The following is a 25,995-nucleotide window of genomic DNA, read 5'->3' as shown; positions in this document are numbered from 1 at the left end:
ATGATTTTCCAACATGTTGTGCCATTTGATGATGACATTGTTGATCTGTCTCCAGCATTCCGAATGAGAGCAGCTGAAATCCCTTTCTTCAAAACAAAGGCCCAAAGTGCTACTGCAGGACTGCATTGTAATCAGGGGTATTGGGTACTGTATGTTACAGTGTTTCTGTAGTGTAGTTGGTTATCACATTCACCTTACATGCAAAAGGCCCCCGGTTCGAAACCAAGCAGAAACACTATCAAAGCGCTATGAAGTTGAATTGTTCCTGTTTGTTGCCGAGTACTAGCTAAAAGCAGCGTCTTACAGCCATGTTATATTCTCTCTTCATCATCTCACAGAATAAACACTCAACAAAGTGAGTGCACATTTCAACTGGCAGCAGGTGAATGCGGGGCCGGGATATTCCTGCATTTCCCTGTCTCACTCACTGTGGAGTTGAGGAAGGAGAGAGGAATTGATGGGTTTATTTGAATCCAAAAACTTCATCGATTTGGTATGTGTAACGTACAGATACATGGTTGGTCAGTTGTTAAATTATATTTGAAATTGATCTTCAGAAAAAATCGGGAAAAAGTCGGAACTCGCTGGGTAAAAGGAAATGTTGCATTTTTTTTTCTTTCTTTTGTCGTTTAAGGACCCAATGACACCCGGGATTGAGTGACAATGAATGTTGTTTGTGTTCCATATAAACATCTCATTTTGTGGGAGAAACGTGCCTCTGGTGAAAGAGGTCAGAAATGAAAATAAAAGACACAAGTATCATAGATAAGCCAGGTTATAATGTTTTAGAGTATCTTCCCTGGTGGTCTCGTGGTCAGGATTCAGTGATTTCACCACCACTGCCCAGGTTTGATTCCCGATCAGAGAATGATGATTTATTGACCTTGTGCGAAGTGCTAAAATTCAGCTGATTAAACTCTTAAAACACATAAAAGCTCTGCCAGAATCAGTGGAGTAAAACCTAAAGATTTTCATCGGAGCCGGAAATGTCACCTGTGCAACAGGCTCTCCGAGAACAAATACAGCAGTGAAGATAGGGAATGAGGGAAGGTCTGTGATAGGCTGCAAAGCACCGACTCTAGAGATGGTGCAAGGCAAAATATAGTGGTACGGGAGGAGCTTTTACTGTTTACACCGACACAGATATCTCCCAGGCCTGGTTCCAACTCTCATGTTAAAGGGGAAAAACAACTCCTCGCTGAATCTTCGACTTCTTAGCTGCATCTCCTTCCAAACATTGCAAACTCCTCTTGCATCTTCCATCCTGATATTTTCCTCTGTAACATTTTGATATAAAACTGCACAACTAATGTGAATAAAGTTTGTGATGGGAAAAATGTGTTCAACCCCTCGGGAACTGAACCACATTGACACACACACGGGAACACACACAGACACATACACCGAGAGTCACAGAGGCCTAAGGAGTGACAAACACCCAGAAAGCAAGGATGTCACAAACTTGACTAATTATTGTTCCATTTCAGACTCCAAATGTAGTGAATGTTTGCAAATGAACAGAAATAAGAAACACAGAAATAGTTGAATGGTTTTTATTTCAATTAACTGATAATTAATTCCGAAGGCAGTTTGCTAAAGTCAGGAGTTGATTCAGGCTGTGTCACAGGAAAGAGAGGAATGACGATCAGGAGGAGGCCATTCAGCCCTTTGAACCTGCTCCGCCATTCAGCAAGATCATGGCTGATCTGATTGTGGTCTCGAGGCCACTTTGCTGTTTTCTCCTCAATATTTGGAAAATATTGTCAGGTGACAAGTCGGAAAATGGACTGGGAACCAAAAGAGAAAACACAGTCTCCAGCTTTCTGTGAATCTTTAGAAACTCCTGGGAACCGGAATCAGAGCAGAATGAAGGATGAACTGTTCGACTGACCAGAAACAATCAAGGCACCATTCCCTTCTTTAAGATGCTGGAACATTGACTCTGATGTTATCAGTGAAATTAACTGATCTGAGACATTGAAAGGATTCTCATTACTGGACATCAGGAATTCAAACCTAATATCGGCTTCGGGACAATCAGAATACTTGGTAACAGACAAAACACCAAAAGGCTGGAAGGGAGACAGCACCAGTTGTAGGAGAGCTGCACCCAGTAGATCGAACCCATGGCCCTGAGAGTAAGAGTTTTATGCTCTACCGACTGAGCTAGCCAGGTGTGTATAAAAAAAATGCCCCATATTTCAACGTACATGGAGAGCATTGCTGTTTTCCACCTGGAGCCTTAGCTTGTTCTGAATTTCAAAGTGTAAAAGGTAATCCACCGACAAAAGCCCCAAGGTTGCAATGCATTCCTCTCAAGTGTCAATAACATCATTCACATCTTCCACTTCTTAGCTGCACCTCCTTCCAAACTCCTCTTGCATCGTCCACACTGATATTTTTCTCTGTCACATTTTAATGTGAAGCTGCACAGCTAATATGAATAAAGCTTGTGATGGTAAAAATGTGTTCACCCCCTCGGGAACTGAACCATATTGACACACACATAGGCATATACACCGACAGTGACAGGGGGCAAGGGTTTGTCTCTAAGGAGAGCCAAACATCCAGAAAGCAAACATGCCACCAACCTGGCTCCGTTTTTGTTCCATTTCTGACTGGAAGTTAGGTGAATGTTTTCGTGAATGTACAGAAATAGGAAAATGCCCATGCATTTGCATGGATTTTATTCAATTTAACCAATACTTAACTCTGTAGGCACACAGTTAAAACCAGGCATAATGAGAAATGGGAAACCCCAATTGTTTTGGACTCCATCGCCTTAACCACTCAGCCACAATGACAGGCTCATTGGACGGGTTAATGTTGTTGGTATAAAACAACAGGAGTGGAGCAGGGCATTCGGCCCATCGTGTCCATGCCGGCTTATGGAAGAGGAACTCATCTAATTCGATAACCCTGCTTTTTCTCCACAGCCATTTATATTTGTATTGTCCCTCCTCGTTCTTCATGTTAACATGAAACACCACACACACCTGGGAGCTGGCACGTCTTCGATTAAAGGGAACTCTAACAATGCAATTTTTGGTAGCTGCTGGATTCAAACTCACATCTCTACAAAAGCTTCAACTCGGACTCAGCGCTTTACATTACTCGGCCACGATGACAAGCTCAGACTGCCAACTCCTTGTTGCTACTGAAACAGAACAGAAGCAAAGCAGCAACAATACGTCATAAGGCCCCCACAAGCCTCCACCGTCACTTAATAATTTCATGGCGGATCCCCAGCCCCAACACCAAATTCTCACCCAATCCTGATAGCCCTTCATTCCCTTAGAGTCCAAAAATCACAACTTTTTTGGATGAAAGCAAAATGCTGGAAATATGAAATAAAAACAGAAAATGCTGGAAAAACTCAGCAGGTCTGCAACATCTGTGGAGAGAGAAACAGAATTAACGTTTCGATTCCATATGCCTCTTCTTCAGAGATAAAAAGGATCTTCGGTTGTTTTTTCTTCCATTGATCGGATAGTTAGTTCTGTGGATATCTGGTTGAAATCAGCAATAATGAGAATCACAGTCGGTAAGATTTGAACTTTCCTGGGGAAACCCCAATGGATTTTAAAACCATCCATTTTACCACTTGGGCATGATTGACTTAGGTCCCAATGCTTTACTCTCAATCATCAATAACATTATTCACAGTTTCCGCTTCTTAGCTGCACCTCCTTCCAAACGTGATCAATATTCCTCCGGATTTGTTCCTGGATTTAATATTTACCTGCTTTATGCTCCCAATTTGAAAGCAAATTCGCTTCAACATCATCCAACACAAACTGAATTGCAAATCTGATGGACAAACAATGGAAAACAAGTCACCTGGTAACACAAATCCCATGGTACTCATTTTCAGGTTCACAAGAGTCAGCTTTTCAATAAAATGAAGGAATTTTAGAATGAAACTATTTAGAAAGCTGGTGTGACTTTTATTTGTTACTCACTCACTCAGATATTCTGTAAATGCTGCTTGGAGGTTTAGTGACCGGGATATAATCTACCAGCATTTTCCTGAGCCTGTGCTCGGTGTATTGGGAGGTTTGGACTGGGTTGGAGTATCTTGCGTCCCAAGGATGGACAGTAACCCGCTGATGGAAGCTGCAGTTGCTGCTTTCTGCTGGTAGGGGTGATTGGAGAGTGCGGGGCCGGAATATTGCTGCTTTTCTGCTTTTCCCTGTCTCACTCAAGTGGAGCTGAGGAAGAGGTTTGTTTGGTTGAATCCAATAGCTTCATAGATTTCTAATGCGTTAGTTATAGGTACATGGTAGATCTAATTGTTTTCTCATAATGTTTCAAAGGAATACTCGAGAAAATGCTGCTTGTGTGGGAACTCACAGGATAACAATGGAGCGGGCAAAGCTTGGGGGATCTTTTCTTGCTGCTCATGTACCCATTAATAACCCTGAACTGTGTGACAATAAATGCTAATGGAGAGAAAACAATGAAAATTTCATCCCTGGTTGGTCTCGAACCACCAACTGTTTGGTTAATGGCTGAACGCACTGACCAGTGGCATCAAAAAGGCTGCTATCCACTTAGGCGACAAGATATCCTAAACCAGGGTGTCAGTAAGTTAAAGCTTCAGATTGCTGCTACCAGAATGACAATTATTCTCTGTCAGTTTTTCTCTACCAAAATAAAGGATGGGGTGGGGGCGGGGGGCGGGGGGGGTGTTGGGGGTGAGTGGTGGTGGCAGCATTCATTCTGGATACATAGAAACAGTCTGATCCCACCCACTACAGACCCATCCTTGTCACCGGGAACCAAAGCTCCTGCACTCAGGGGCATCTCCTTTTGAGCCTTTCGCTGTCTTGTCTGTTACCAAGTATTCTGATTGTCCTGAAGCAGATATTAGGTTTGAATTGCTGATGTGCAGTAACGAGAATCCTTTCAATGTCTCAGATCAGTTAATTTCACTGATAACATTAGAATCAATGTTCCAGCGTCTGAAAGAAGGGAAAGGTGCCTTGACTGTCTCTGGTCAGTCGCACAAGTTCACCTTTCATTCTCCTCGGATTCGACTCCATCGTTTTCTGATCAGAGGGCATTGTTCACTAGAGATGGTCGCTGCGCATGCGCTCACCTACTAGCCTTTGGAGCATGCGCGTTGCGATCTGTTTCACGTGCATGCGCATTGTTGGTCTGTGACTGAAACTGCTCACAGCGGGTGAATGTCGAGTGGAGCAAACTAACAGAGTTAGTGGGTGTGTGAGGAGGAATGGAGCCAGCGGAGTGGGCATTGAGGCTTCATAAAGACACAGTGCAGGCTGCAGATCCTAAATAAGAAGGTACCGGTCTTGTGTTTGCAGAAAACGGGCCGAAAAATCCTGGATTTCTCCCTTCGCCAGGCCCGGGGTAACGGCCGCCATCTTTAAAGGAGGCAATGTGCTGCAGGGCGCATGCGCGGTCATCCTGGTCCAGTAGCAGGAGGAGAGAATATTGTGAATTTCTATCCTGGATTGACAGGGATGGATTTTGGAAACTCCTTTTACAGGGGGTTAGAATTTACACACAGCAAACTCAAACCAAGAGAAATGTTTCCCTCTTCTCAATTTCTACCCTAGGTTGACAGGAATGGATTTTGTATACTCCATTTCTAGGATGCTAGAAGGTGAGGTTTTGCAGATGGGAAATTCAAACCAAACATCATCTCAAAGTCTGATAGAATCACTCGATTCATCAGGACCTGGATATTATCAGCCTCTGAGTGTAAGCAATAAGTTCTAGGTCATTAGCACTCACTGTGTAAAGTTTGCTTCTCATATCTCCCCGGTAAATCTTGCCCAAAATCTTTAAACTGTGTCCCTGTATCCTTTTACGACTAGTTTATGGAAACCGCCTTTAACTACCTCATATAAACCTCAGGACGCTTACATCCTTCACAATGTGTGGTGTTTGCACAGACCCAGATGTTCTGTGTCCATGTCTGCGACATCATCACACATCGACAATTACATGGTGACATCACCCCGCTCCCCGGGTATTTCCTCAACTGGAAGATTTTTCTCTAACTCCAGTGCTTATGATACATTTCCAGCTGCAGGCTCCAGCAGGAGATTTTAAATTTAAAAATGGTGAAATTGTTTTAGATGTGAGTATTTCAAAATACCATTCATCTACAATTTCAAGTTTTTAGTTCTGTGCTCTGTTTCTGTGAGAGGTTCCATTGCTCTGGGGCTGGTGTGAGTGCTTTCCTGTGGATCTAAACCCGTATCCATCCATTGCTCCATTTTACCTCTGCCCTCCCTGATCACCTCTCTACCATTCCTCTGTCTCTAATACTGCGTGTAGTTTAGCTCTGTTTAGGATTTTACTATTACTCCTGCTGACTGTCTCAATGAGGTGTCCACTGCTGCCCATTCCATGACCATGTGCTGCTGGCTTCTTAGCTTTATCTTCCCACAGTATCTTTCATAGTCAGGAATTGTTTTTCCTGTGCTATAGTCCATTTCTCTTCCACTTCTGAGCTTATATTGCCCATCAGATTTTGCACCATCTTTATTCCCCATATTTCATTCTGCACACCCTGAAACATTAACTCTTTGTTTCACTCTCCACAGATATGGCCTGACCTGCTAAGTTTTTCCAATAGCGCTAACGAAAGTGAACTGGCAAATTACGTAAGGGGATGGGCCAATGGAGATGCAGTGGCAGATATTTGAGGGGATATTTCAGAATATACAGAATAAATAGATAAATTCAAACAAGAGAGAAAAATTTCAAGGGGACGATCCTCACGTGTAGTTAACCCAGAAAGTTAAAGATAATATCAAACTTAAAGGAAAATCATATTATTGCGCAAAGATGGATGGCAGGTCAGAAGATTGGTGAGAATATTTTAAATCAGCAAAGAATGTAGGAAAAATTAGAGTATGAGTGAATGCCAGCTTGAAAGATTAAGGCAGATAGTAAGATAAGAAAAGAAGTTCTATCGACATTGAAAAAAGAAAAGACTTATGAAAGTGAGCATTGATGCTATAGAAAGTGAGTCTGCAAATTAATAATGGGGAACAAGGAGCTGGCAGATGAATCAAACAGGTATTTACATCGGTTTTCAGAAATTAGGATCAAAGTAACATCCCAAAAAATAGCTGTAAATCGGGACCTGGAAGGGTGGGAGGAACTCAAGAAAATTACACTCACTGGTGAAGTGGTGCTGAGCAAATTGTTGAAGCTGTGGGCTGACAAGTCCCCGGTTCCTGATGGACTTCATCCTAGGGTCTTAAAAGAAGTGGCTAGTGACATAGTTGATGCATTGGTTTTAATTTATTAAAATTCCCTAGACTCAGGGAGGTTCCATTAGATTGGAAATTAGCAAATGTAACTCCTTTAATCAAAAAGTGGGGGAGACAGAAAGCAGGAAATTACAGACCAGTTAGCTTAACGTCTGTCGTAGGCAAAATGTTAGAAGCTATTATTAAAGACATTGTGGCAGAGCATGAAGAAAAATTAAAGGTAATCAGGCAGAGTCAATATGGTTTTATGAAAGGGAAATCATGTTTAACCAATTTATTGGAGTGCTTTGGAGTCATGTGTGCTGTGGATAAAGGGGAATCACTGGATGTGCTGCACTTAGATTTCCAGAAGGCATTTGATAAGGTTCTACATCAAAGGTTCTTGTGGAAAATAAAAGCTCATGGTGTAGGGGATAACATATTGGCATGGATAGAAGATTGGCTAGCTAACAGGAAGCAGAGAGTTGGCATAAATGGGTGTTTTTCTGGTTGGTGGGATGTAACGAATGGTGTGCCACTGGGATCAGTGCTGGAGCCTCAACTTTTTACAGTTTATATCAATGACTTGGATGAAGGGACCAAGGGTATGGTGGCTAAATTTGCTGATGACACAAAGATAGGTAGGAAAGTAAGTTGTGAAGAGGATATAAGGAGGCTACAAAGGGACATAGATAGGTTAAGTGAGTGGCAAAGATCTGGCAAATGGAGTATAATGTGGGCAAAAGTGAAATTGTTCATCTTGGCAGGAATTATTGAAATGATGAGAGATTGCAGAGCTCTGAGATTCAGGGGGATCTGGGTGTCCTAGTGCTTGAGTCACAAAAGGTCAGTGTGCAGGTACAACGGGTAATTAGGAAAACTATTAGAATGTTATGATTTATTGTGAGGGGAATTGAGAACAAAAGTAGGGAGGTTATGCTTCAGTTGGACAGGGCACTGGTGAGACCACATCTGGAGAACCGTGTACAGTACTGGTCTCCTTATTTCAGGAAACATATAAATGTGTTAACAGCAGCTTAGAAAAAGTTTACTAGATTATTACCAGGAATGGGCGGATTGTGTTATGAGAAAAGTTTGGACAGGTTAGGCTTGTATCGCTGGAGTTTAGAATGGGAAGATATGACTTGAATCAAACCTTTAAGAGCCTGAGGGCTCTTGACAGGGTCATTGTGGCGAGGAACCTTCCTCTTGTGGGAGAATTCAGAACGAGGGGTCACTGTTTAAAAATAAGGGGGTGCCCGTTTAAGACAGAGATGAGGGGAATGCTTTTCTCTCAGAGGGTAGTGAATGTTTGGAATTCTCATCCTCAATAGGCAGATGAGCTGAGATGAGGGCTGAGTCGGTGATGTTACTGAGTGAAAATAGATGGTCTTGGTGAAGTGTTGGATTTTTGTTTGGAAGCTCATCTTGGGGTGAAATATTTCACCATGGTTGTGAACAGTCTGGTTCAGTCTCAATTAGTTGTCAGGGAGAGGGATGGAGTCGGTGTCAAGGGAGTGGAGTTTGTCGCAGGGAATGAAGACAATGACCTCGGTCTTCTCAATTTTTAAATGGAGGAAATTTCTCCTCATCCATTACTGGATGTCAGACAAGTCAGGATGGTGTGTGACTTGGAGGGGAACTTGGAGGTGATGGTGTTCACATACACCTGCTACCCTGGCCCTTCTCGGTGGAAGAGTTTGATGGTTTGGGAGATTCTATCAAAGTTCTGGTCAAGTTGCAGTGATACAAAATCTTGCTTATCACCTGCATCTCTCATCTCTCTCTCTCTCTCTCTGCTCCAATAGAGGTCAGAGTTTTGTATAGACCCAGGCAGCATGACAGGTTCCCTTCCCTGAAGGACATTAGTGAACCAGTTGGGTTTTTATGACAATCCTGCAGTTTTCACGGTCACTTTTTCCTAGTGCCAGCCCCACAAATTCCCAGATTCATTCAGCTCAATTTCACAACCTGCCTTTGTGTTTTTGTGGGTTCTCTCTCACTCCCCTTTTTACTGTTTTAAATCAATTTCACAGGGTATCAGAAGGAGAGAATTTGTGCTTGGGAAACTGAAACCAAACATCACATCACGATCTGATGGAGTTGCCCAATTTATCAAAACCTGAACATTATCGGATTTTGAACATGGAGGAAAAAGCACCGTTCACAGTGGGGAGAAACCGTACACGTGTTCTGTGTGTGGACGAGGCTTCAGCCGATCATCTGACCTGTCGGAACATAATTGCGATACTGTTCACCTGCTCTGAGTGTGGGAAGGGATTCACTCGATTATACAACCTGCTGACACACCAGCGAGTTCACACTGGGGAGAGGCCGTTCACCTGCTCTGAGTGTGGGGAGGGATTCACTCAGTCACCCAACCTGCAGAGACACCAGCGAGTTCACACAGGGGAGAGACCTTTCAAATGCCTGGACTGTGGGAAGGGCTTTAAAAGTTCTGGGGAACTGATGTCCCATCAACGTGTTCACACTGATGAGAGACCGTTCAGGTGCTCTCAGTGTGGAACTGGGTTTATACGATCATCTCAACTCACTGAACACCAGCGAATTCACACTGGGGAGAGGCTGTTCACCTGCTTTGAATGTGGGAAGGGATTTAATCGGTCATCCAACCTGCTGACACACCAGCGGGTTCACACTGGAGAGAGACCATTCACATGCTCCAAGTGTGGGACAGGATTCACTCAGTTATCCACCCTGCTGAGACACCAACAAGTTCACACTGATGAGAGACCTTTTAAATGCCCAGACTGCAGGAAGTGTTATAAAAGTTCCGGGGACCTGCTGTACCATCAACGTGTTCACACTGATGAGAGACCGTTCTGGTGCTCTCACTGTGGGACTGGGTTCAGGCGATCAAATGACCTCACTGACCACCAGCGAATTCACACTAGGCAGAGGCCGTTCACCTGCTCCGAGTGTGGGAAGGGATTCACTCAGTCATCGAACCTGCAGACACACCAGCGAGTTCACACTGGGGAGAAACCATTCACTTGCTCTGAGTGTGGGAAAAGTTTCAGTCAGTTATCCCACCTGATAACACACCAGCGAGTTCACAAGTAACTACAGTGATGGGATTTTGCTGTTAATCACATCCAGGACTGAACCGTATTCATTGGGGTTTGTTTTTGCTGATGTTAATGAACTCCAGCCCAGTTATAGGTGTTAATATTCTGGATAAAATTCAAATCAATCCGCTTGGTGTTTAACAGTGTGATGAATCTTTTTAATATGTCTGACACAAGTTAGTTCCTTTTGAAGTGCTCTCCCTCTCTCCTCCATCCTCACCTCCAACAACAAGTGTGAGGAGCTCATGGAGCTTCTTTGTCACTAAGATTGAGACAATCCGATCAGCTGCCTCTGCTGCTTCCCTCCCTTCCACTAGCCCACTGGGACAAACTGTCTCTGAAGCTTCCCTTTGTCTGAGCCCTGAACCCACATCTTTATCCAGTTTCTCTCCCATTTCCCCTCAGTGCTCATCTTGTCCATGAGACCCACCTCCTGCTCCATCAACCCTATTCCCACTAAACTGTTGATCACCCAAACTCTCCCTCATTTCTTTCTCAGCCTGTCTGCAGTCTTTGACACCATTCACCAAAGCATCCTCCTCCAATGCCTCTCCACTGGTGTCCAGCTGGGTGGGACTGCACACTCCTGATTCCTTTCTTATCGATCTCATTATAGCCAGAGAATCACCTACAGGAGCTGTGGCTATTTGAGTTACGATTTCACAGATTGACTCACTCAGCAAGTGATCAGATCTCACTGAACTTAGATAGAAAAATGATCCATTATCAGTCTCACAGTGGCCGTATCTTACAGACCGAGTCTTTCTTACCACAGCAACCCTCCTGGTTAAGATCAACAGAGAAGAGTGAAAACATTCTCGTCCACAACCCAAGCTCATAGTGAGAAAAAATATCTGAAAATTCCCTTTAAAATGTAAGGTACAGCAGAACAACTGTACACTGGTCTGTTACAGACTTATTGAAACAGATTCATTGTCACCTCCTCCCTTCCCACATTCCAGGGCCCCAAACACACTTTCCAGATGACACAATGATTTACTTGTACTTCTTGCTATTCAGTATTGTGTTTTCACTGCTCACAATGTGATCTCCTCTACACTGAGGAGACTAATTCCCGATTGGGTGACTGTTTTGTGGAACATCACCATTCAGTCTGCAAGTGTGATCTGGAGCTTCTGCTCATTTACTATTTTAATTCTAGGAATCACTTTTGGTCTGAACTCTCTGTCCTCGGCCTCCTGCACTGTTCCAGTGAAGCTCAGTGAAAGCTCGGGAAACAGCAGCTCATCTTTTATTAGACACTTCACAACCTCCGAGACTCAAGCTTCATTTCAACAATTTCAGATCATTGCCACCACTCCCATTTTTTTCAGACAGTCGGTGTTGGTCATGGTTCTGCTGTTACCATTTATCCCTCCTCTGGACCTGTCTTTTGTTTCTCCTCTTGTCCCATTAGTTTATTTACTTGTCTCATTATCACCCAATGTTGTATCATCATCCCCTTTGTCATTTAATCACTCCAGCCTTCCATCCCATCACAAGACCGTTTGTCCTTTCCTCTTCTCTTTTCCCTGACTCTGTACTTGTTTGTAAACTATTACATCTCTAAATTCTTCCATTTTCTATAAAAGGTCAGCGATCTGAAACATTCAGTCTGTTTCTCTCTCCATAGAAGCTGTTTGACCAGCTGAAAGTTTCCAGCATTTTCTGTTTTGAGGTCGGATTCCCAGCATCTGCAGTATCTTGTTTTTGGGTCACAGTGGATCAGTTTTCTCTGATTTATCGTTCCCTGTTTAAAGGTGAAGAAGGAGCTTTTACAGAATGAGACAATAACTGTCCCCCTGTTCGACATGAAACTAAACTCACTGTTAATTCCTCCTCAGTAACAATTGTAAACACAAAGCTTCCAGCCGGGATTGAACCGGGGACTTTCTCATGTAAAGTAAACGTGATAATCAGTGCACTAGGGAAATGAGTGTGAATCCCCCCCGGACAGAGGGGAACTGACCATCCATCTCTAGCTCTAATTCCCAAACAGAAAATGCTGCCAAGAATCAGCAAGTCAGGCTGAGTCTGTGGCCGCTCTCACCATCTGAAACCGTCACAATGCCCGGCTGATTGACGGCAGCTCTGACCAATAGGAAGCAGGGGCGGGACTGGTGGACCGAGGGGGAGCGGCTGGACCTCCAACCAATCGGAGTGAATGAGGGGCGGGGCCGGGCTGGGAGTGAAGCATGCGCAGTGTAAGTAATGGCGCTGGAGAAACGATTCATTTTCTGATCCTCAATCGGTAAGGAAGTAAATGGGGGTGGGGGGGGTGTAATGGGTCCGGCGGGTGGGCGGGGCAGCTTCGTAAACGTGTTGTGTCAACCGCAAACCCGGAAAAACAACTTCCGGTCCCTGGGGAACCGTCTCTCCGTTTGCACCGAGCGACGCCGCTGCTTTCTCCCAGTTGCAGACCCGGGTAACGGCCGCCATCTTTATTAGGGGCAAAGTGGAACAAGGCGCATGCGCCGCCGCCATTTTTATTAGGGGCAAAAAATCAAAATGCTGGGAAACCTCAGTGGAGAGAAAAGGACAGTCAACGTCTCGAGTCCGTATGACTCTTCTTCAGAGATAAAAGAAGTAGAAATATCATGGGCTTCATACTGCTTAAGAGGGGTGGAGCAGGTGGAACAATGATATTCAGTTCCTGATGAATTGAGTGGCTCTGTCCAATCTTGATGTGATGTTTGGTTTGAGTTTCCCATCTGTAAATCCTCACCAAGGATCCTTAGTCAGCACCAACCCATGACCAAGGGCAGCAGATAGATGGGAACATCCCCACATGGAAGTTCCCCTCCAAGTCACTCACCATCCAGACTTGGAAATATAACAGCCGTTCCTTCACTGCCGCTGAGTAAAAACCTTCCTAACAGTACAGTGGGTGTACCTACACCACATGGACTACAACAGTTCAAGAAGGCAGCTCAGCACTACCTTCTCAAGGGCAATGAGGCATGGGCAATAAATGCTGGCCTAGCCAGCGATGCTCACGTCCCATGAAAGAATAAAATGCTGTAAAAAGATTATGAAAAAATCCATCACTGTCCAAGAGTTGGTGCAGGAGGGAGGGCTTTAGATTCCTGGACCAATGGGCCCATTTCTGCGGAAAGTGGGATCTGTACAGTTCCGACGGGTTGCACCTGAACTGGAACAGGGCCAACATCCTTGCGAAAGGATTGCTCATGCTGTGGGTGGCGGTTTAAATTAATTTGGCAGTGGGATGGGTGACGGAGTGGAGATATAGTAGGAGGGATGCACAGATAAGCATAGAAGAAAAACCAAGTCAGTCCGGAAGGCAGAGCATATGTGGTCAAGTTAAGGCACAAGGGAGCATAGCAAGCCTGGATGGCATCTATTTTAATGCAAGGAGCCTTGCTGAGCAAGGCAGATGAGTTGAGGGTGTTGATTAACACATGGGGATATGATATCATTGCTATAACACAGACATGGTTGAGGGAGGGGCAGGACTGGCAGCTCAATATTCCGGGGTATGGAATCTTCAGGTGAGATGGGGGTGGGGGTGTAAAAGAGGAGGTGGGGTCACAATATTGATCAAGGAGACAATTACTGCAATAAGGAGGGACGATATCTTAGAAGGTTCCTCAAATGAGGCCATATAGGTAAAACTTAAAAACAAAAAGGGGGAAATCACATTGCTGGGAGTGTACTGCAGACCCCCAAATGGTCAGTGAGAGGTAGGAGGGCAGATATATAGGCAAATCTCACAGAAGTGGGAAAGACTAAGTGTGAAAGGCTTAGAGGGGGCTGAATTCTTAAAATGTATCCAGGAGAGCTTTGTAAGCCAGCACACAAGAGATCCTACAAGAGAAGCAGTGGTGCGAAGCTGGACAAATGGTAGAAGTGCCTGTGGGGGAGCATTTCAGTGATAGTGACCATAACTCAGTAAGATTTAAGGTAGTTATGGAAAAGGTCAAAAACGGTCCGGAAATAAAGGTTCTGAATTGGGTGAAGGCTGATTTTAATATGATAAGGCAAGATCTGGACAAAGTGGACTGGGAGCAGCTACTTGTAGGAAAATCTACATCAGAGCAGTGGGAGTCATTCAAAAAGGAAATAGTGAGAGTGCAGGGCCAAAAATAAACCAAATTTCAAAGGAAGCAACAGATTATGCTGCATGAGAAAAGCATGCTGATTGGTTGGCCAGTCAGTTCTGAGTGGTCATTGCTATGGAGAATGTTCCATGGAGCTATCTCTCCCCCTACCCCCACCCCCCTCCCCCGCCCCCGGTGCTTTTGTTTAATTCAACAAAAGACCCCGTGCCTGGACTTGTTCCTTCTGCCTGCAGAGGACAGGCCCCTGTGTATGAATATATGTAGCTTCTAGTAAGTGTAAGTGAGACACATTACGAGCCTGACTGATAATCTTTAAGATTTGATGTTCTTGCGTCTGTCCTGATGAGTACAAGGTGAAAAGTTTGGCAGAATGTCTCTTTTTTTAACAATGCTCAAGTGTCTTAAAGGGGGAAGTCTGGTAGGCAGAGGGAGAGGTGTAGGGAGAGAATCTCAAAGCTTGGGGACAAGGGAACTGAAGGCACGGTCACTAATGGTGGAGCGATTGTAGGGAATGTGCAAGGCCAGAATTAGAGCAGTGCAGATATCTCAGAGGGTCGTGGGGCTGGAGGAGATTACAGAGATAGGGAGGGGCGAGGCCATGGAGGGATTTCAAAACAAGGATAAGAATTTTAGAATCAATTTGTTGCTTGACTGGGAGCCAAGGTAGGTCAGGAAGCAGAGGGGTGTTAGGGGAATGGGCCTCGCCACGAGTGAAGACATGGACAGAAGATCTTTGGATGGCTTCAACTTTACGGAGGGTAACTTGGGCGACGAGCCAGGAGTGTGTTGGAATAGTCGAGTCTGGAGGTAACAACGGCAGTGATGAGGGTTTCAGCAGCAGATTCACTGAGACAGGGTGAGGTTGGGTGATGTTACAGAGGTGGAAACAAGTGATCAGAGTGATGACACAGATATGAGGTCAGAAGCTCATCTTGAGATCAAATGTAACACTGAGGTTGTGAACAGACTGGTTTAATCTCAGACTGTTCCCAGGGAGAGGGATGGAGTTGGTATCTAGGGAATGGAGATTGGAGCAGGGACTGAAAACAGTGTCTTCAGTCTTCTCAGTGTTTAATTGGAGTTAATTAGTCATCAGGAAGAGAAGCAGGAACCAGAATGGGCCACGAGACTGACCCCAGATTTAACTTAGTGAGAGGGAGAGAAGGAAGGAAGGAAACCCTGTGAGGTTTGGAGAAACCACCTTCACAATCACTCATTAAATCTCCACACTGAGAGTTTTGGATGCAAGGTTAACATCTGCTATTCTGTATGGTCAGTCAGGGGGTTTCAGATTAATGTTTTGTCATGAGTAATGACTAAAGTGAATGATCAGACATATTGTTATCTCCAGTTGTAGAAATCTGTTAAAATGGTACAGAAATAATTGTCCAAAACTCTGTTTAGATTTCAGCACAGGGTGGAGGGAGAGTGTGTGGAATGGGGATTTGCAGCTTTGGGGGAACAAGCGATGCAGAAATGTTCCACTGAAACTAGAATTGTTTGTCCTGAATTTCTATCCTGTCCTTACAGTGATGACTTTTGTAAACTCCTTTTACAGAGAATTAGAAGCGGAGGCCTTGTAGACAGGAAGCTCAAACCAAACACCACATCAAGATCTGACAGAGTCACTCGATTCATCAGTACCTGAGTATCATGGAACTTTGAATGTGGAGGGAGAAATGTTTGTCTGTTCTTCTATGGGAAAAGATTTCAAACATCAGTGTGACTGGAAAAGCACCGAGACACACACACACCCGAGTGAGAGTGTTCCACTGAACTGACTGTGGAAAGTTACGCAGCCTGAAAAAAATCACACCATTAACAGCGGGAAGAAACTGTACACGTGTTCTCTGTGTGGACGAGGCTTCAACTGATCATCAAACCTGGAGAGACACAGGGACACCTGCACCATGGAGAAACCATGGAAATGTGAGGACTGTGGGAAAGGATTCAATTACCCATCCCATCTGGAAAACCATCGACGCAGTCACACTGGAGAGAGACCGTTCACCTGCTCCGAGTGTGGGAAGGGATTCACTCAGTTATCCAACCTGCTAACACACCAACAGTTACACACTGCAGAGAGACCATTCACCTGCTCCAAGTGTGGGAAGGGATACACTCGATTATCCCACTTATGCACACACCAGCGATTTCACAGTGGAGAGAGGCCATTCACCTGCCCTGTATGTGGGAAAGGATTCGCTGGGTCCCCTAACCTGTTGAAGCACCAGCGAGTTCACACTGAGGAGAGAGCATTCAGCTGTACTTCCTGTGGAAAGAGATTCAGGTCTTCATTCAACCTCAGAGTACACCAGCGAGTTCACACTGGGGAGAGGCCGTTCGCCTGCTCTGAGTGTTGGAAGGGATTCACTCAGTTGTCTAGCCTGCTGACACACCAGCGAGTTCACACTGGGGAGAGACCATTCAACTGCTCCGAGTGTGGGAAGGGATTCACTCAGTCATCCCACCTGCTGACGCACAAACGAGTTCACACTGGAGAGAGACCATTCAGCTGCTCTGAGTGTGGGAAGAAATTCACTCAGTTATCCACACTGCTGACACACCAGCGAGTTCACTCTGCAGAGAGACAGTTCACCTGCTCTGTATGTGGGAAAGGATTCACTGGGTCCACTGTCCTGCTGAAGCACCAGCGAATTCACACTGAGGAGAGGCCGTTCAGCTGTACTTCCTGTAAAAAGAGATTCAGGTCTTCATCCAACCTCAAAGTGCACCAGCAAGTTCACACTGGAGAGAGCAGGTTCACCTGCTCCAAGTGTGGGAAAGGATTCACTCAGTCATCCAGCCTGCTGACACACCAGCGAATTCACACTGAGGAGAGACCCTTCACCTGTACTTCCTGTGGAAAGAGTTTCAGGTCTTCATCCAACTACAAAGTACACCAGCGAATTCACACTGGAGAGAGGCCATTCACCTGCTCCGACTGTGGGAAGGGATTCACTCAGTTATCCCACCTGCTGAAACATCAGCGAGTTCATAAGTGACTGCAGGGATTGGATTCTGCTGTTAATCACATCCAGGATGAAAAGTCTGACAATATTAGGCTTGTTTCTGCTGATGTTTACAATCCCTGTAACTGGGCTGGAGTTTAATATTCTGGATCTGTAGCTCGGGGCTGCAGTGTCCCTTTAAGAACCGCTGTCTCTGATCTTTCCCCACAATTCAGGAACTCTCATCAGAAATTAGTTTACAACAAGATTCTGAACTTTTACTTCGATCCTAAATTGATCCTTGGTACAAACTCTACAATTCAGTGTCTGAGAGGTTCCACTGATTAACATCTCCAATTAGAAAGTGCTCATTAATCTTTGCTGACAATTCTTACTGACTTGCACATCACTCACAGTGACACCTCCATTATCCACCAGAAAGAAGGGGAATGGGAATTGGTGGAGAATCGAGAGATCCCAAATGTTACCCCTCCCGCCTGGTACAGAAATTCCCTCGGCACGGGAATGGAGACAAGTTCAATCCAAGTAACGGACTGCAAGTAATCACTGTCTAATAACCTTATAAAAAGGTTAAAATAGGCTCTCGAGAGTAAAGAGATTTTGAAGTGATCCACACTGGCTTCAGCCCAACACTCACACTCCCCACACCAGTTAACCATTCAGAAGAGACTGCCACCACCAGCTACGGAGACCAGCACTCACTCTGTGTCCTCCAGGACCAGTAATCCATTCTAACCTGTCATGGGTCGTGTGTTTCTCGTGTCTATTTAGGTTCTGCATCATATTTAAACTGTCACTTCTCAATAAACTACTTTAAAATCACTTCTGTGCTCAACCCCCTTTTCAGGTAATCTGTGACTCCCGAACCTCAATCTTACAAGTGGTGTTAGGAGTGGGATCGGGGTGATCAAGATCATAGGCTTGAGAAGCAACACACTTATTTAAACATGAATGGAGAAGTTCCTAAGTGAAGCCAAGAGTATACAATGGCATTGACACATTACAGGGAGTGACTGATAGATAGTCTGAAAGAGAAAACAGGCGGGCCGGGGGGTGAGAGAGATCCTGGGGATTGGAGAAGAGTGTGACCGGGATTACGAGTATATCCTTGATAGGGTTGGTAAGGAGGGTCAGAAAGGACAAATTAAGTTGATAAAGGTCCAGGATGAGTTCGAAAATACCCACAAGGTGGATGCAGGTGAATAGAGAGCTAGAGAATCTTTAAAGTCCATGCATGAACCTTTGTTTAAACCAGATGTATTTACAACATGCCAATAATTTAGATTGTGTGAGATGATTGACAGGTGGGGAGGATGAATCTGAGATGATAGTTATGATATTTTTGTGGAAAAGTTTTGACATTTATTTTTGGTGGCAGCTCAATGGTTTGTGTTGCTGATTCTGATCATTCTAGTAGCTTTAGTACGTTATCTACAGTTTGTCATCAAGAAATTAGGAAAAGAAGCTCGGAGCTTAGAAATAGTGAGGTTAGTCAGATATCAGTTGTGAGAAATCGATAAGGAGTCACCCTTCTGAAGGTGGGGAGATCTGTGAGAAATCACTGTCCAATAACCTTATAAAATTGTCAGAAATTTATTGAACATTATTGCAATTAACTTCTCACTCTCTGTCTCTTACTCTCTGTCTGTCTCTCTCATGAAGGAAAGCTTCCTGGGTTGAGAAACACAGGACAGTGAGGCCTGTTTCTCCGCCAAGGACATGTCTCTGGCACAGACCCTGAAATAAGACAAGCTTGATCGGGTGAGGGGATCTCATGACCCATATGTAAACCAACTGTCTGCGTGAAGGGGAAACAGGATGTCCCAGCAAGTGTGAACTCCAAAAGACTTCATGAACTTCCAATGGAAATAGGAGGGGTTACCTTGAATGTCTGTCCCTTGCTAATGGACAATTGAATAATTGATTGACATGAGACCCCCAGAAATGAGATATATAAACTGGCTTTCGAGAGAGAAAATAGCATCAGATAGTGAAGAGCTTCTTGAAGTGACCCATCCATCCATCCACAGATGCTCCTCTTCACTGGAAATGTGAGGGACAAGATTGTAGATGTGGCCTAATGTACAATGAATGATAAGTTTAACAGTGGAAAGTTCCACTCAAGCCCCTTAACCAACAGACAGAGAGTCTGTTGCCGTGGTCACTGAGTGCGCTCTGCACATGTGTGAACCCTGAACTTGTGCAGAGCGATCAGTCCAAATCACTTTGGAAAGTTACTTGTGGATCTGCTTCCACCAGTCATTCAGACAATGTGTTCCAGATCATCAGAACTCACCGAGTAAAATAATCTCACCTCATCTCCATCCTGGATTCTTTGCCAATTATTTTAAAGCTGTGTTCTGTGGTTCCCAACCATCCTGCCAATGAAAACAATTTCTCCCTGTGTAGATGAAAACTCCTCAAAAATCTCTGCACCTCTATTAAAGCACCCCATAACCTTCTCTGCTCGAAAGGGAACAATCCCAGCTTCTCCAGTCTCTCCACAGAACTGAAACCCCTTATCCCTGATACTATTCTGGGACATTTCCCCCACACCCTCTCCAAGGCCTTGAAATCTTTCCTAAAGTGTGGTGCTCAGAATTGAACACAATATTTCAGCTGAGGATTGTCAGTGTACTCCATGTCTCAATGAATAAACTGAGGACTCCATTAGCTTTTATTAAGCAGCTTGGTCACACTTTTCCTACACTCTGTTTAAAACTGTACCATTTAGTTTATTCTGCCTCTCCTCATTCTTTGTTTCAAAATACATCATTGACTGTGAATCACTTTGGGATGATCTGAGGATGTGTAAGATGATAAATAAACACAACTTTCTGTCTTTTCTACAGCTGCTTTGAAGTTGTAGATTTTACTTCAAAGATTAAATTGGGATTGATATTCAAAGTTAACTATTTAACTGCAGAAACAACTTCAGCTGGGAGTCAGTGAATTAAGAGGAAAGATCCCAGACAGCGGTTCTTCAAGGTACACGGCAGGCCCGACAGCTCAATCAGCTCCACTCTCAGCTCAGGAGAGCTCAACAACTCCACATCCTGTCCACAGGGGAGTTCTCCTGGTGCAGTGGGACCAACATGCGTGTTTTAACTAACAGCATCAAAGGCAAACCAGATTAATCATTCACTTGTGTGATTGCTGCTTGTGGAATGTTACTTTGCGCATCTGGCTGTGATGAAACAGAAGCAACTTGTCTTTATCTAACATGTTTAATGTAATAAAACATCCCAAGGTGCTTCAGAGGAGTTTTGTAAAGAAAAAATTTGACACCCAGTCACAGAGGGCAATATTAGGGTAAATGGACAAAACCTTGATTGGAGAGGCAGATTTTAACCAGCATCTTAAATCAGGAGAGAGCTGGAGGGGGTGGAGAGGTTTAGGGAGGGAATTTCAGGGTTTCACACCAAGGCACAGTCACCAATGGTGCAGCAGTTAAAATCAGGGATCTTCAAGAGGACAGAATGAGAGGAGCACAGATATCACAGAGGGTGAGTGACTGGAGGTTACAGAGATAGGGAAGGGACAAGGCCATGGAGGGAATTGTAAACAAGGATGTGAATTTTAAACTGGAGGCACTGCTGGACCAGGAGCCAGTGTAGGTCAGAGAGCTCAGGGACTGATGGGGGAACGGACTTGATGTGAGAAAGCTCAAGGGCAGCAGAGTTTTGGATGATCTCATGTTTCCGTGGGGACAGGGTGAATGTGAGGGGCCGGCCAGGGATGTATTGGAATTGTCAAGTCTAAAGGTAACACGGACATGGATGAGGGTTTGAGCAGCAGATGAGCTGGGGCAGGTGGAGACATGTGATGTCATGGAGAGTGAAATCCTTGGGGGACACCAAGTCCAAGGACTGTGCAGAGGAAAGTGAGTTTGGAGATGGGGTGGAATTTTAGGGTGGTGGGGTCAAGTGTTTTTTCAGGTGATAACAGTGGATTTAAAGGTGAGAGGGACAGTACCAGAAGAAAGAGAGAGAGAGAGTCATTAACAATATCAGCTGAGATAGGGAAGCTGGGTGATCAGTAGTTTAATGAGAATGGGGTCAATACAGCAGAAGACAAGATGAGCACTGAGAGGGCATGAGGGGAGAGAAACTGGGGAAAAATGTGAGTTCAGGGCTCTGACAAGGGGAACTTTAGAGACAGATTGTCCCGGTGGACTAATGGAAGGGAGGGAAGCAGCAGAGGCAGCTGATTGGATTGTCTCAATCTTAGTGACAAAGAAGCTCCATGAGCTCCTCACACTTGTTGGAGGTGAGGTTGGAGACAACGGAGAGAGAGGGAGAGACCTGCAAAAGGTACTGACTTGTGTTAAAGATATTAAAAATGTTCAACATACTGTGTGTTTAATACAAAGCTGATTTATTTAACTTCATCCAGAATATTTAGCACCTCTAACATGGTTGAAGTTTTTCAACATCGGCAAAAACCGACTCCGATGAAATTTGTTCAGTCCTGGATGTGATCAACAACAAAATCCAATCACTGTAGTTACTTGTGAACTCACTGGTGTGTTAGCAGGTGACATAACTGAGTGAATCCCTTCCCACACTCGGAGCAGGAGAACGGCCTTTCCCCAGTGTGAATTCGCTGGTGTACAGTGAGGTGAGGTGAGTGCCTGAATCCGGTCCCACAGTGAGAGCGTCTGAGCGGCCTCTCATCAGTGTGACACGTTGTTGGCACAACAGTTCCCCAGAACTTTTAAAGCACTTCCCGCAGTCCGAACATTTAAAATGCCTCTCATCAGTGTTGAATTGCTGGTGTCTCAGCAGGTTGGATAATTGAGTGAATCCATGCCCACATACAGAGCAGGTGCACGGTCTCTCCCCAGTGTGAACTCGCTGGTGTTTCAGCAGGTTGGATGACTGAGTGAATCCCTTTCCACACTCGGAGCAGGTGAACGGTCTCTCCCCGGCATGAACTCGCTGATGAGTTTCCAGTTGAGATGGGGAATTGAATCTCTTCCCACAATCCCCACATTTCCAGTTTCTCCTCAGTGTAAACACTGCTTTTTCCTTCCATTATCGAGCTTGATGGATCAAGTGACTGTCAGATCCTGATGTGAAGTTTGGTTTCATTTTCCTGACTGTAAATCCTCCCCTTCTGATACCCTGTGAAATTGATTTAAAACAGAAAAAAGGGAGTGAGAGAGAACCCACAAAAACACAAAGGCAGGTTGTGAAATTGAGCTGAATGAATCTGGGAATTTGTGGGGCTGGCACTAGGAAAAAGAAACCATGAAAACTGCTGGATTGTCATAAAAACCCAACTGGTTCACTAATGTCCTTCAGGGAAGGGAACCTGCCACCCAGTCTGGATCTACACTGGCCTCTATGGAAAGAGAGAGTGAGAGAGAGAGAAAAAAAGAGGTAGGTAGTGCAGGAGGCGAAGGAGATGTATTGTTTATATCTATAACATAAGCAGAACTTTGACAGAACCTTCCAATCCCTCAACTTCCACCCCCAGAAGGACCAGGGTAGCAGGTTTATATATGAGCATCATCATCTCCAAGTTCCCCTCCAAGTCACACACCGTCCTGACCTGTCTGACGCACTCCCGGCTGGTCTCCCACTTTCAACGTCCCTGTAACCTTGAGGTCATCGAAAACTCTGCTGCCCGTGTGCTTACTCGCACCAAGTCTTGTTCACCCATCACCCATGTGCTCACTGACCTACAAAGGATCTAGGATAAGAAGCACCTACATTTTAAAATTCTCATCCACTTTTTGAAATTCCATGTTGGTCTCGCCCCTCCCTATCACTGTAATCCAGCCTCACAACCCTCTGAGATGTTTGTGCTCCTTTAGTTCTGACCTGCTGAGCATTCTGTCAGTTTCCATGGCCCCAAGCCCTGGAATTTTCTCCCCAAACCTCTCTTCCTCTCTACTTCATTTTTCTCCTTTAAGACACTCCTTAAAACCTACCTCTCTGACCAAACGTTTGGTCACCTGCCCCAATATCTCCTTGTTTGGCTCAGTGTCAAACCTTGCTTTTAACCTTTCTGTGAAATGCTTGGAATATTGTCTTACATTGAAAGTGCCATATAAATACACATTGTTGCTGTTGATTTGGACATATATCACTGTTCCTTCATCATCACTGGGTGAATAACCTGTAACTCCTTACCTAACAGCATTGTGGGAGCACCTTCACCACATGGACTGCAGCGATTCAAGAAGGTCAAACATCATCTTCTCCACAGGCAACTGGGGATCACAATAGATGCTGGTATCTGTGGAGAGAGACAGAGTTAACGTTTCAAGGTGTGCAGAATGATTTTTCTAAATTCATGTGGGCATCACTGGCTAGGCCAACATTCAGAGGGCAGTTAAAGGTCAACCACTGCTGTGGTCTGGAGTCACGTGTAGGCCAAGACTAAGGATGGCAGATTTCCTTCCCTAAAGGGCATTAGTGAACCAGGTGGGTTTTTACGACAATCATCATTGGTCATCAATAGACTTTTAATTCTAGATTTTTTTAATGGAATTGGAATTCCACCATCTGCCATGACGGGATTTGAACCTGTGTCCCCAGGATATTGCCCTGGGTCTCTGGATTACTCGTCCAGTGACAATACCATTACACTATCCCCTCCCAGGGAGTAAAAATGGTGCAGAATTTGATGGTCAATATAAGCTCAGAAGTGGAAAAGAAATGGACTATAGGTCAGGAAAAGCAATTCCTGACTGTGAAAGATACTGTGGGAAGATAAAGCTGCGAAGCCAGCAGCACATGGTCGGGGGGTGGACAGTGGTGGAAACTTCATTTCGACACAATCGACAGTAGTAACAGTAAAATACTAAACAGAACTCAAATACATCCATTATCAGAGACAGGGGAAGTTAAAAAATGGCAGGGAGGTGATCAGGGTGGGCAGCCGTGAAACAGATCAATGGCTGAACCTGGATTCAGATCCACAGTAAAGGAACCACACCAGCCCCAGAGCCATGGAGCCTCTCACAGATACAGAGCATAGACCTAAAAGCTCTAAATTGTAGGTGGATGGTGAAAATCAGTCAACTCTGAAACAGTTTCAGTTTTCAACTTTAAACTCTCCTGCCGGAGCCTGCAGCTGGAAAGATATCAGAAGCACTGGAGTCAGAGAAAAATCTCCCAGTTGAGGAAATATCCGGGGAGTGGGGTAATCTCACCACGTAATTGTCAATGTGTGATGATGTCACAGTGTAATTGTTGATGTGTGATGATGTCACAGACACAGAACATCTGGGTCTGTGCAAATCAGTGATCACCACACATTATGAAGGATGTCAGGGTACAGAGGAGATTAACCAGTATGGTTCAAGAGATGAGGGGCTTTAACTGTAAGACGACGTTCGAGAAACTGGGGTTGTTCTCTTTGGAAGAAAGGAGATTGAGGGGTGATGTGATAGAGGTGTACAGGATTATGAAAGGTAGTTAAATAAAAGCTGTTCCCATTAGCTGATTATGAAAGGATTAAGGGACAGAGTTTTAAGATTTTGGGCAAGATCCACAAGGGGGATGCCAGGAAGAGTTTTTTTACCCAGTGAATGGTAATGACCTGGAACTCAATGCTTACATTCAAAGGCTGGTGATATTCAGGTCCTGATGAATCAAGTGACTTTCAGATTTTGACGTGATGTTTGGTTTTGGTTTCTCATCTCCCTCGAGTTTACCCTCCTCTTCTAACATCCTGTAAATAGAGTTCACAAGATCCATCACTGTCAATTCCGAACAGAAATTCAGAAAGGCCAAACATTTCTCTTGGTTTGAGTTTGCTGTTTGTAAATCCTCCCCATCTAACCCCTGTAAAAGGAGTTTCCAAAATCCATCCCTGTCAGTCCAGGATAGAAATTCACAATATTCTCTCCTCCAGCCACCTGGACAGGGTGACCGCGCATGCACCCTGCTGCACATTGCCCCCTATAAAGATGGCGGCCGTTACCCGAGGCCTGGCGAAGGGAGAAATCCAGAATTTTTCGGCCCGTTCTCTGCAAACACAGGACCGGTACCTTGTTATTTGGGGTCTGCGGCCTGCACTCTGTCTTTATGAAGCCTCCCTGCCCACTCCGCTTCATTCCTTCTCACACGCCCACTAATTCTGTTAGTTTGCTCCACTCGACTTTCTCTCACCCGCTCTGAGCAGCTTCAGTCACAGACCAGCACTGCGCATGCTCATGAAATAGACGAAATGCGCATGCCCCACCACACGCAGCAATGCGCACGCGCAGGGAGCTGTTGGCGTGAGGATAGGGCAATTTCTATCTCGCAGTGAAACCTGGGTCTCCGCTCCGCCATGAAGACCATATTATAGAACAGAAACCTATTTCCTGTATTCAGAATTCGATTGGTGACATCGGGGCAAGACATAAAATTGTTGAAGCAATTGATGCAGTGGCCAAATTGCTCAGGGCTCCACCACAATTCTCTCTTAGATATAAGGATCCTACAGTTAGATCTGAACTCAGTGCAGTCTCTGCAGATGGGGTGAACTCGTGACTTTTCCCCCTATACGTGGAACATTTAAACCGTGTCATGCTATTATCATTTCTCCGATTGTGGATCAAATCCTTTGAACTTTTAAAGTTGGAGTGTTAACTTGTGGGATAACTGAATAAAGCCCTTTGCAC

At 44.8% G+C, this 25,995-nt stretch overlaps 1 protein-coding gene and 1 long non-coding RNA gene across 2 annotated transcripts; one reads left to right on the top strand and one right to left on the bottom strand.

Moving 5' to 3' along the window:
• The first annotated feature begins 5,170 nt into the window (after positions 1 to 5,170).
• Positions 5,171 to 18,194, top strand: LOC121292954 (zinc finger protein 271-like). The gene is made up of 3 exons (XM_041215467.1): positions 5,171 to 5,306; positions 9,269 to 10,312; positions 16,298 to 18,194. The coding sequence occupies exons 2-3, from the start codon at positions 9,330 to 9,332 to the stop codon at positions 17,403 to 17,405; spliced, it is 2,091 nt and encodes a 696-aa protein (XP_041071401.1). The 5' UTR covers positions 5,171 to 5,306; positions 9,269 to 9,329; the 3' UTR covers positions 17,406 to 18,194.
• Positions 18,195 to 22,055: 3,861 nt separating this feature from the next.
• On the bottom strand, positions 22,056 to 25,512 carry LOC121292960. Its single transcript, XR_005946394.1, has 4 exons — positions 25,378 to 25,512; positions 24,945 to 25,058; positions 23,513 to 23,618; positions 22,056 to 22,498 (listed from the first exon to the last, which is right to left on the bottom strand). It is a non-coding gene; the product is annotated as an uncharacterized LOC121292960 (long non-coding RNA).
• Positions 25,513 to 25,995: the final 483 nt, after the last annotated feature.

The sequence above is a fragment of the Carcharodon carcharias genome, chromosome 21 (genome assembly GCF_017639515.1).
Source record: "Carcharodon carcharias isolate sCarCar2 chromosome 21, sCarCar2.pri, whole genome shotgun sequence".
In the NCBI taxonomy this organism is placed as follows: Eukaryota; Metazoa; Chordata; class Chondrichthyes; order Lamniformes; family Lamnidae; genus Carcharodon; species Carcharodon carcharias.
This window is presented reverse-complemented; position numbering and strand designations above follow the sequence as displayed.

What these genes read in the sequence shown, in the direction of transcription:
- LOC121292954 (XM_041215467.1), top strand. Translation starts at nt 9,330, where the DNA reads ATGGAGTTGCCCAATTTATCAAAACCTGAACATTATCGGATTTTGAAC. An exon ending in ACACACCAGCGAGTTCACAA is followed by an intron (nt 10,313 to 16,297) that starts GTAACTACAGTG and finishes GGAGAGACACAG; the next exon opens with GGACACCTGCACCATGGAGA.